This window comes from Quercus robur, chromosome 12, assembly GCF_932294415.1.
Source record: "Quercus robur chromosome 12, dhQueRobu3.1, whole genome shotgun sequence".
Classification (NCBI taxonomy): Eukaryota; Viridiplantae; Streptophyta; class Magnoliopsida; order Fagales; family Fagaceae; genus Quercus; species Quercus robur.
The window spans coordinates 17,456,602-17,468,915 of record NC_065545.1 but is presented as its reverse complement, the minus strand read 5'-3'; the positions used below and the strand labels follow the sequence as shown (position 1 = coordinate 17,468,915).

General features: G+C 37.6%; 1 protein-coding gene across 1 annotated transcript; it reads right to left on the bottom strand.

Annotated features, from left to right (window-relative positions):
- Positions 1-1,165: 1,165 nt before the first annotated feature.
- Positions 1,166-3,285, bottom strand: LOC126709377 (transcription factor WER-like). Its single transcript, XM_050409590.1, has 3 exons — positions 3,027-3,285; positions 2,078-2,207; positions 1,166-1,946 (listed from the first exon to the last, which is right to left on the bottom strand). Exons 1-3 carry the CDS (start codon positions 3,157-3,159, stop codon positions 1,328-1,330), a joined length of 882 nt encoding a protein of 293 aa, XP_050265547.1. The 5' UTR covers positions 3,160-3,285; the 3' UTR covers positions 1,166-1,327.
- Positions 3,286-12,314: the final 9,029 nt, after the last annotated feature.

The window sequence follows — 12,314 nt, the reverse complement described above, 5'->3', positions numbered from 1 at the left end:
TACAATAGTATCACTTTCCACGATATTTTACAATAGAGGATGGGCAAGTCCTTCGTAGAAGATCCACACCAAAATCTTTGTCCTAATATGAATACATATGAGAAGGATGGGCAGGCCGTTCTGATCATTTGATTGATTGTTGGTGATGTGGACAAAATTTGTCACGGACTTTTTTTCCATTTTTGGAGCTACAAGTGGACGAAGCCTAGTATAGTTATCAGTAATTTTTTTTTTTTTTTAATTAGAAGATTTTCCTCCAAATTAATTTATTTATTGAAGGAATATCTTCCGATTGGAGATTTATAAAACTATCCACATTTATTTATTTAAACATGTCACATGATTCATTTAAAAAGTCATATGATTAAAAGTAGATGTGAGTTAGGGGCAGTAATTCGTATTCGTGTCGTGTCAAGGTATAGGTATTCGAAAACATATGACTTAACCTTAACTCGACCCATTTAATAATTATGTCAAACTTCCTCAAATTTGACACAACCCACTAATTAAGCAAGTTGACACAACACAATTCATTTCAACCTGTTTAAAACACAATTTAAGGACAATAAATAAAAAAATAAAATAAAAAAAGATTTTCCCCCCTTTGTTATAGGTAAAAGGGTCAGGGACTTTAAAGTTTCAGTTAAATATTTATCAATATAATTATTAAAAAATTTTAATTACTTAATTATATTTAGAATTCGAATTTGTTTGAAAAAAATGACAGCTGTTTATGTCAAATGAGTTATTTTAGGTTGATTGCGAGTTAAGCAAGTCAACACGAAATTGACCAATTTATTAATCATGCTAAGTTTGTTAACCAATTCTTTTAACAAAAACTCATTTATTCTAAACACTAACCCCAAAAAACTGTGTCGTGTTCATGTTGTGTTCGAGGCGAGTCATGTTGAATATTACCACCCTAACATTGATGGTGTTTTTAATTGGCATGTAATTGATTGGAGAGAATTTCATCCACACTGATCTAGGGGTAAACTTTTTCTGTCCGTTTATAATTAGTTTGTCATTTGAAAAAGTAATTCGTTGGAGAGTATTTAAGCATATTGGTTCTTCTAATTTTGATTAAGCATTTGATCGTTTTCTTTGGGTGGTTGGGAAGTTTGGAATTAACATTTAACAATCACATGGTGGTAGAAAAAGCCTGTTTAAAAAATTGCCTTTAACGGAGGCAGACAACTAGATACAATTATTCTATTGACAAAATACAGAGGGCCAGTCTGCTAAGCAGGTGGGCATGGATCATTGAAAATTGAAAAAATATTGAAATAAAAAACCAGCAAACCCAAGTGTGACCAACTAATTAAATTTAGTCTGAAAATGCAATGTCTAAATCATCTCCTAACCATCCATCATCTGAGTCAAGAAACAATGATTGGAAATCTGAAACCATATTAGAATTATTAGGTTGACCACTTTCCCTCCCATTATTTTCTGTCTCTTCGGACAGTACTAGAAGAGAACCTTTGTTATCTTCAATTGCAATATTATGCAGGTCGTTTATATCAACGTCACTGAGCTGTGCAAAATCAGAATCAAGCATTTTGCAAAAGTCGTCAGGACTTAAGTCCAAAATGAAGTCAGACACGTTCTCTTCCTTTGAAGTTGATGGTGACCCAGCATTCGATTCTGATATCGAGGACTTGTTCTTAACCATGTTGGTCTCCACGGTTGGTGTCAAAAATATTGGTACTTTCGTCTCATGAATTTGGTCATCATCCACATGTGGTTGTGCAGAAACAAGGACCCCTTTGCCTTCTAATAATGCATCAGACTCATGGTGAACTATAATGGTTGGCTTTTTCTGATCTGTTCTAGACTTTGGTGATGGAATCTGATCTTGTGTCTTCTTGGCTAAATAGGAATTCCAATAATTCTTGATTTCATTATCAGTACGTCCAGGAAGTCTCCCTGCTATCAAAGACCATCTACAATAACACACTTTGTTTAGTATATATGTACTTTAACAAGTGCATCAACATTATTATGATTTGGATCACATGCAGCACAGTTTTAAGACTTTACTCTTAAGAATAAAAATATATATATACGAAAGTACCTATTGCCTAAAAGCTTGTGTAGTCTCATGATCAATTCCTCTTCATCTTGTGAGATGTTCCCTCTTTTTATGTCAGGTCTTAGATAATTCATCCACCGTAGCCTACAGCTCTTGCCACACCTCTTAAGTCCTGCATAACCAATTAAATCCCACAGCCTATATTAAACTCTAAAAATAATGGCTTACACTTTAATGTGTTGGGATTTATTTCTTTTGAAACTATATTATTTAATTAATTATCTTTAAAAAATTCAGGTTTTAATTGGTTATTTTTTAAAAAAACAGTAAGGTTTTGTTTGTTATGCTTCTTTAATTATAGGGCTTAAAATATAGTTTTCCAAAAACAAAAGAAATAGAAAAAAAAAAAAAAAAAAAAAGAAGGAACATGCACAAATCAACCAACATTCTTCTACTCTTTGTATCTTGTTGAGTAGTCAAACTGTCAACCAACTCTCTCACCAATGTTTTTCTTCCCATTGCAGTAACCAAAAAAAAGCCAAGGGCCATAACTTTTAAACTACTTCTTATTAGTATTGTGAATTAAATGAGAGAGATTATTGATGAACTTCAACATGATAAATTCATTACAATAACTAGCTATGGACAATTTTTATAAAAAGAATGATTGAAAGGATTGTAAATGAATGAGCTCATTGTTTGACCCAAAAAAATTTAAAGTAGAAATGGTCAAGCTCATTGAAGTACCGAACGAATTTTTAGCTGGGTGAAGCAGGAAGCCAGAGTTTAAGAGCCATTAATTTATTTTCTGACATTTTGAAACTGTACTTTTTTCCAAAATTGAGTTTTAAAATGCCTTATTCTTTTTACCTACAGTTCTTTCGACAATTCATTTAAAAAAAAAAAACAGTAAAATAAGTACAAAACAGAAAATATTCTTTATGCAATCTGGAAATTAATGAAAAATCGAAAAGAATGGACTCTCTCTGACCTGTTTCTTTGGCAAGGTTACTCCATTTTCCTTCACCATGGGTCTTGACATGATCAATGAGGATTTTATCTTCAAGAGCAGTCCATGCTCCTTTGTTTAATCCATCTTTTGTACACCTAGGGTTTCTACCCATCTCTCTGAGACTCACTGTATTTCTCTGTGTGTGTGTGTTTCTTCTTTCTTAATTTGCTGCAAAACTCTCCTAGGAAACAGGAGAGAGTTTGCTTTGCTTTTACAAACCCATTTTGGTGGAGAGTGAGTTTTATAGATGGACGTGCCCAATTTTTTAAAGTCCTCACTATTATTAGCTTTTTTGAATCTAAGGACAATACATTAATTTTCTAACACTAGAGTCCAATTTTTGTAGGACACAAAATATGACCATACTCTAATATCTTACACAACGTGTTCCATATTTTCTATTCTAATTACTACACAGAACGCGCTTCACTGGCACGTACTGTACTATACATGTGGACCATATGGCATTTTTTTTTTTTTGTGGCATTTTTTTTTTTTTGCTTAAGCAAAAAAAAAATGCCATATGGTCCACATATATATTACGTACCGTACGTCGATACGTGCCAGTGAAGCACGTTCTGTGGAGTAATTTAAATAGAAAAATATGTGGGGCATTGGTATTATTGGCATGCAACCCTTTCGTGAAAAAATGAAATATCATAAGCAACTTGGTGATCTTCATTTTTAGGTTTTTGTGCAATGTTTCATCATGCATTAAAAAAAAAAATTCCTTTATTGGTTATAAATAATTGTTCTGAACAAACAAGACAAGTATCTTTCCTTTTTGAAACAAAAGTAGTGTAACATTTTCACTTTGGGTAAAATTAAGAGTAACTATGTGCTTCATTGATTAATGCAATGAAATGTTTGAATTTGATTAGAACAACCAATAAATTAACAATATATACCTTAAAAAATGTTACATGGATTCATATTGATTCTTATTAATTTGGAGTTGGGCCAGAATATTATATAATTGTTTAACCAAAATTATGAGAATGCCAGATTCATTGCCCATGTATATTATTTACTCTAGTGAGATACACTTATAATCCTAAGTGATTCAAAAAACAAAATTAAGGGATCAATGGCAAGGGCATGTCACACGTGTCTCTTAAATAAATTATCTTCTGATTGTGTTATGGCCTAGTTGGATTAATCTACACCTGTGAAAACTATTTTTGATGGACAATTCCAGAATATACTGTACAAACAATCTCTCTTTTTTTCCTTTAAAAACAAAAAAAGGAATGATTGTTTTTTGAAATTGGCGTAGGCACGTTTGTTTTACAAAGGAGCAGAGCATATCCTTTTGCATAATTAAGGTTAAGGGTCACGTGATTGATGTTATAGACAATTAAATCAATGGTGATGTCTGAATTTATCAATTGAAAATGCGATCTTTTGAGATCACAGTCATCTGTCCTTCCTAGTTGACCTTTTCTTGTTTTTCCCAAACGAACATTTCAACGAACTTTTATAGAAATTGAAAGTTTGTTAGACTCCAAGAAAAGTTCAAAAATAATTTTCACTGAAATTTCAGTATTTTCTTGTCCCAAAGCTAACATTAAACCAGCTCAACACAGTTTCTTTTTTGGTAAACAACGAGCTCAACAAAGTTGAAACTTAGAAAGTTTGTTAACTGCCAGAAGCGAAATTGTACAACAATTTTGTTAGGTACTTTGTAATGATTAAGGCTGCACAAGACATTATTCAGCCAAAAAAAAATTTAGTGATTTTGACAGAGATATGTTAGCCCCAGTGGTGGCTAGAGCCACCACTTCTTTTTTTTTTTTTTTTTTTTTTTTTTTTTTTTTTTAATGATGTTCACTAAAAAATTTAAATTATGCAAAATTTAATAAAGTAATAATTTGAATATTTATTATAATTGTAGTACATTATTCAACCAAAAAAAATTGATTGATTTTGACAGAGATATGTTAGCCCCAGTGGTGGCCACTTTTTTTTTTTTTTTAATGATGTTCACTAAAAAATTTAAATTATGCAAAATTTAATAAAGCAATAATTTGAATATTTGTTATAATTGTAGTCAAATCGGTAAGGAGAGTGAAATTGTTGTGACTACAAAGCCAAAAAGAATATAACTATTGTCACCATTAAGAAGAACTAACAATCACAATATTTTTCTTAATACCATTTTTTAGGAAAAAATGAAATGATAGATTATTTTTATTGAATAGGTTAAACAAACTACAAATTTGAATGTTTAGCGATTTTTATCTTTTTGTTTTATTGTAGGCTTTTTGTTGAATAATAAGACCATTTGTTGTTGTTTGGTCTTATCTTGTTTTTGTTTGGTTTATGTTTGCTGTTATTTGGGCTAATATTTATTATTGTTATTTAAGTTTTTTTTTTTATATATATCATATTATATATAATAAAAGTTGGGCTTAGACGCCGTGGTTGCACCAAGTGGCTTCACCAAATTGCAGAAATTTTAATAAATTTTTAGATTTTAAGAATAGATATATACATATTTTATGGATAAATATGACAAATCAAGTAATGAAAGAAAGTAGCATTTGATTTACAATTATAGCAGTTGTGTTTATCTAAAATGTTATCAACAAAGTCTAAAATCAATAGACTCTTCATCTAATCCTTTTTTTTTTTAAATTATATTATCATGTGTAACAAAAAAACAACATAGTACACGTAAAAATAAAGTATTAGATGAAGATTTTGGATAAACATACATCCTATGTTAATTCTTCTTCTCTTATAATTTCTAAAATGATTAGAAATCTAATTTCCACACAATTGAAAATTCTCTCACTCTCCATCAAATTGCAGAAATTTTGTTAGATTTTTTTTAAAAATAGACATATTTTTTTTTTGTTCTTATTTTCTTCTCCTATAATTTCTAAGTTGATAATTTGATTACAATCTAAATTCTTCATCTAATCATTTTCTTATTATAATTTATAAGTTGATAAACAATATCAATTTAATTACAATCCAAAATCTTCAACTTATCCTTATTTTTTAATTTAAATTATATTATTACACGTAAATAAAAAAAAATTAAATAAAATAAAATAAGCAACGTTGTACACTTTAAAAAATCAGCAAGGTAGTACATGTAAAAAAAACAGCAACTACTCTTAGTATTTAAATAAAACACTAAATTCTTTGAATTTCCTCTTGCCACTTTTTTTAAGATTTAGACTTCAGCTTTACACTCCCACAAATTAGACTAACATTAGACTTTTTATTCATATCAATTTCTTCAATGTGGAGTGTATATATACTAAATAATTTATAATAAATGTGTACTATACGGTTCTTTTTCTTTAAACTTCTCTTCTTCTACCTACAACCTTTTAGGCATGTATTTGTTTGCTCTAATTTTATTTCATTAAATTGAATAGGTTTTGTGTATTGTTTTGTTTTTTGTTTAACCTAATTTGCCTATAATTTATACAATTTATATGATTATGGTTTGAGAATTAATCATTAAATATGCTTCGGCATATTTTTTAAATTATTTTTTGTTTTATGACATGGGTTCTAATGGTGATATGTTTCTTTCGTCCTCTCAATTTTGATTTGGAGAAAAATCTTCTTTTTAGCTTACAATTAAGCATGTTTTGATATAAATTTGATTATAAATTGTTCATAACAATTTGATTTTTATTTTTCCTGATTGAAATAGCTTTGGCTAACTATTAGAGTTGTACACTTTGATCTATAAAAGAAGTCAATCTATCCATTTAGTTTTTATTTTTATTTTTTTATCAATCATTAAATATGGTTTGACATGATTTTTTATCAATCATAAAATTTTATAATAAAGAACAATGACAAACAAGAACAAGGATATAGTTTACAAAGAAGTATTCAACAATCTCCCAAAGATACAAAATTCTCAATAGATGAGCACAATTGGTAGGTTACAAAATAATAATTTTATTAGGTGTTATCATTTTATATTTGATAATTATTATACCAAATTTTTTTCCTTTTTTTATTATAATAATTGTGGGGGCCGTTCGATCAATAGGCCCATTAAGGTCAGGATTGTTGGGCCTGTGGCCCATCCGAGGATGCATATCCGTCCGAAGAGGCCAAGCCCAGTCATAAGGTAATTACCGAAGGGGGTGGTAGTCAAATATCACGAGGGTGAGGTGCTGTATTCGTCCAAGGACGCCATACTCCTCGGCACTGTGCGTCCGAGGACGAACAGGGCGCAGTCTTGTGGCAGCCGGGCCTCAGAATTACGTCACCAATGCTGATAGGATCGCAGACCAAGGATAAAAGGGAAAAGATAGACAAATATCTATAACCACAGCTGCCTCCGCATTAATGACTTCTCAACCAACTCTCTGGCCGCATTAATGTGGAGGTGATGCCTGAACAGTAAGGAGGAAGTTCCAGGAGGTGCTGGATGGGACAGAAAGAAATCCTCCGAACCCAGCCTACACGTATGCGGTGAGGATGGAAGGCAAAGGGTGGTATATAAACTGAAAGAAGAACATACGAGAGAGGGATCGAAACAGAAAAAGAAAAGAGAGAAAAGCACAGAAAAAAGAAGAAGAGCAAAAGGAGAGAAAAAGAATTGTATTGATCACAAAAGAAAACGATCGTTGTACCAACTTGAGACCTTTAATATACGTGAGAGTGAATCTTTTAAGAGACCACAGTTAACCTAGTTCTTTACACCCACGCTCTACAAATCATATTGTTTGAGCCTTTTTACTTACGAACCCAACACTGTTACAGGTCGTTACAAATCGCGTCCTTACAATTGGCGCCGTCTGTGGGAAGAGCTTGTGTTAGCTTAAAGGACTTCCGGTGCAACGTTTCTGATGGAGGAAGTGGGTCCACATCACCCCGCGGCAGGACCGCATCAGGAGGATGTCAACCTGCACCAGGCGGAGTCAAGGGGCTCTCAACACGGTGGTCCTCGAAGGAGTCCTGAACGGGGAGAAGGCCATGAAGGGAGTGTACGTACAACCCATACAACCAGGAGCCACTCTCGTGGGAAGAGTCATGTCTCCCACGCGAAGCATGATGGGAATCTGCAACGTGAAATTGCAGATTTGAAGAGAGAGTTGCGCCATGCACGGCGGGAGCGTTCCCCACCTTGCTCCGAGCCATCGTCTGAGGAGTTGGATGGAGCTAGTTATAGGCGGAGATCGAGAACTCCGCCAAGCGAGACTTTCTCCTATGAAGAGGAGCACCGCCATCGACGCAAGCGTAGAAGTCCAACTAGCAGGGGCTTAGGAAACGATGCCATGAACAAAGCCTTGAGTCAAATTTCCAAGTCGCCCTTTACGAGAAACATAGACGTTGCTACCCATCCTCAGCGGTTCCATCAGCCTACGTTCTCTCTGTATGATGGCCATTCAGATCCGGTGGAACATGTAAGTTATTACAGCCAGAAGATGGCTATTCACTCCAGGGATGATGCTTTGATGTGCAAGATTTTTCCATCGAGTTTGGGTCCAACAGCGATGAGGTGGTTCAATGGCTTAAGGGCCAATTCTGTTGGATCTTTCAAAACACTGACTCAGGCTTTTGGTGCTCGTTTTATTACATGCAGCAGGACTCCTCGGCCTTTGGGATCCTTGTTGACTTTGTCTATGCGAGAGGGCGAGACTCTCAAGAGTTACTCGGATAGGTGCTGGGAAATGTTTAACGAAATAGAGGGAAAGAATGATCCTGTGGCTATAACCACTTTCAAAGCTGGTCTCCCAATTGATCACGATTTGAGGAAATCCTTGACGGGTAAACCTGTCACTAGTGTGCGCCAGCTGATGGACAGAATAGACAAGTACAGAAAGGTAGAGGAAGATCAACTTCAGGGGAAAGGAAAGGCCAAGGTGATCCCTCAGGAGATGAGGGATTTCAGGTCGGACCGTTATAATAACAGCCGACCACGGAGGGATTTTGTTGGGCAGTCAGGCTCGGCGGACCCCCAGGTTATTAATGCAGTATTTCGGGAGCCCGTTCAACAGGTTTTGGAGAAGATAAAGAACGAGCCATTCTTCAAATGGCCGAACAAGATGGCGGGGGAGCCTAGAAAGCGCAACCCGAGTTTGTATTGCCATTACCATCAGGATCATGGGCACACGACAGACAACTGCAGGAATTTATGGGAACACTTGGAACAGTTGGTCCATGAAGGGAAATTAAAGCAACTCTTGCATCACTCCAGCGGAAGGGCGAGCCAAGCAGGTTCCGAGGTGTGTGGGGACGCTTCATCAAGGCTCCCCCTGGGTACGATTAATGTTATCTTTGCGGCCCCAGGAAGGACTGGATCTTGCCCCTCCAGAGTGTTGTCGGCGTCCCGATCCCCGGCCGAGGATCATTCTCAAGCATTGAAGAGGGCCAAGAGGCGTGTCCCCTTGATTTTGGGTTTTTCAGATAAGGATCTGGTTGGGACCATACAGCCCCATGAGGATGCTTTGGTGGTAACGTTGAGGATTAGCGAGTATGATGTCCGAAGAGTGATGGTTGGTCAGGGAAGCGCTGTGGATGTGATGTATCCAGATTTGTACAAAGGGCTAAGGTTGAAACCAGAGGACTTAACAACCTATAATTCCCCTCTGGTAAGTTTTGAGGGTAGGTTGGTCATTCCCATGGGGCTAATCAGGCTGCCCGTGCAGTCAGGTATGGATGTGGTGGAGGTGGACTTTATTGTTGTAGATGTTTTTTCTCCGTACACGGCTATTGTGGGCAGACCTTGGCTTCACACCCTTAAAGCGGTCTCGTCTACTCTACATCAGAAGGTGAAATACCCATCCGGAGACTAAGTGTTGGAAATAGTAGGGAGTCAGGCGATTTCCCGGCAGTGCCTAGTGGTGGCTATACAGCATCGGCCAGAAGCGAAAACCTCGGCAACGGCCGACAATGGGTTATAGCAATTAAAATCCCCAGTATTAGGCTTAGATGTGCTAGCCAATGGGGTAGAGTGTGAAGATCTGGAGAGGGTAATTGTTGCGGATGATCCAGAAAAATTCTTCCAGGTTGGGGCCAAATTGCCTTTGCAAGAGAAAGCGAGTTTGCTAGAATTCCTCCGAGCCAATGTGGACGTTTTTGCATGGGACCCGTATAAAGCCCCAGGGGTAGACCCGAATTTCATTTGTCACCGACTCAACATGAACCCTGCCGTTGTGCCCAGGAGACAACCTCCTTGGCGACCGTCGAAGGAACATGCCGAGGTGGTTAGAAGCGAAGTTGCCAAGCTCAAACAGGCCGGGGCTATCAAGGAAGTTTTTTACCCTCAGTGGTTGGCCAATACGGTGGTAGTAAAAAAGAAGACTGGAAAGTGGCGGGTGTGCGTGGACTTCACGGATCTTAATAAGGCCTGCCCCAAGGATCCATTTCCTATGCCGAAGATCGACCAGTTGGTGGATGCGACCGTGGGTCATCCCAGGATGAGTTTTCTGGATGCCTTCCAAGGGTATCACCAAATACCGCTGGCCGCCGACGATCAAGAAAAGACTGCATTTGTTACCCCGATTGGGAATTACCATTACAAGGTATTGCCCTTCGGCTTGAAAAACGCCGGATCAACCTACCAACGCATGATGACGAAAATGTTTGAACCGCAGCTAGGTAGGAGTATTGAAGTTTATATTGATGATATGGTTGTGAAAAGTAAAGTGGTGTCTGAACACGTGGAAGACCTCGCGAGTATCTTCGGGATACTGAGAAAACACAAGTTGCGCTTGAATGCTTCGAAGTGCTCCTTTGGTGTAGGTTCCGGGAAATTCTTGGGGTACATGGTGACCCATAGGGGAATTGAGGTGAATCCAGACCAAATTAGGGCCATTAACGATTTGCAAGCACCTCGGAATCCAAAAGAAGTGCAGAAACTGATTGGGATGACTGCTGCGTTGAATCGGTTCATCTCCAGGTCGGCTGAGAGGTGTCGTCCTTTTTTCTGCCTACTACATAAGTGGCAAGGATTTGAATGGACTGCGGAGTGTGCTGAAGCATTCCAGCAATTGAAAGATTACTTGTCCAGGCCGCCTATCATGTCTAGCCCTGAGGTGGATGAGGTGTTATATGCTTACTTGGCGGTAGCCCCTCATGCAGTTAGTTTCGTCTTGATACGACAGGATAATGGCGTCCAAAGGCCGGTTTATTATGTAAGTAAATCCCTCCATGAAGCTGAGGTGAGATATCTGTCGTTAGAAAAGGCTATACTGGCGATAGTTCATGCAACACGCAAACTTTCGCACTATTTTCAAGCCCACACTGTGGTTATCTTGACCCAACTGCCTCTCAAGTCCATACTTAGAAGTGCTGACTACATCGGAAGAATTGCCAAGTGGGGCACGATTCTGGGCGCTTTTGATATCAAATACATGCCTCGCACCTCTGTAAAAGGTCAAGTCCTTGCCGATCTGGTGGCTGAATTCGCTGAGTGCCTAGAGGAAGTTAATAGGAATCAGGATCACATGGATGAAAAATTGGTTGGCCTAATATCCGCACAAGGAGAGTCTTTATGGAAAGTGTACGTGGATGGGGCCGCAAACCAACGGGGAGCAGGATTGGGATTGGTGTTGATATCCCCCGAAGAGGCCATCATCGAGAAGTCATTAAGACTAGGGTTCTTGGCTACTAACAATGAATTAGAATACGAAGCTTTGATAATGGGAATGGGTATGGTCCATAAAATGGGCGGAAAGTCAGTGAAGTTATTCTCAAACTCGAGATTGGTGGTCGGCCAGGTGAGAGGAGAATTGGAGACCCGGGACCCGAGGATGCAAGGGTATCTAAACCGAGTTAGGCGTCTACGAACGAAGTTCGAGTCTTTTGACTTGTTGCATATTCCTCGAGGTGAAAATACCCACGCGGACTCCTTGGCGACCCTTGCCACCTCCTCAGTATGAAATTTACCTCGGATGATTATCGTCGAAGACCTGTGTACCCCTACCTCGCTAGAGAAGGAGGTTTGCCAAATCAGACAAACTAATCCGTCGTCAAGCTGGATGGATCCCATATTAAAATTCCTTGAAAGTGACATATTGCCCGACGATAAGGTGGAAGCTAAGAAAATACGAAGGAGGGCTCCTTGGTACTGGTTATCTGAGGATAAAAAGTTATAAAAAGTTATCTGGGCCATACCTGCTCTATGTGCCTCCTGAGACAGCAGAGTCGATACTGGAGGAATTACATGAGGGCATTTGTGGGAGCCATACAGGGGGAAGGTCTCTATCATGTCGAGCCCTCACACAAGGTTATTGATGGCCAAATATGCGAAGGGAAGCACAGGAGTACGTCAAGAAATGC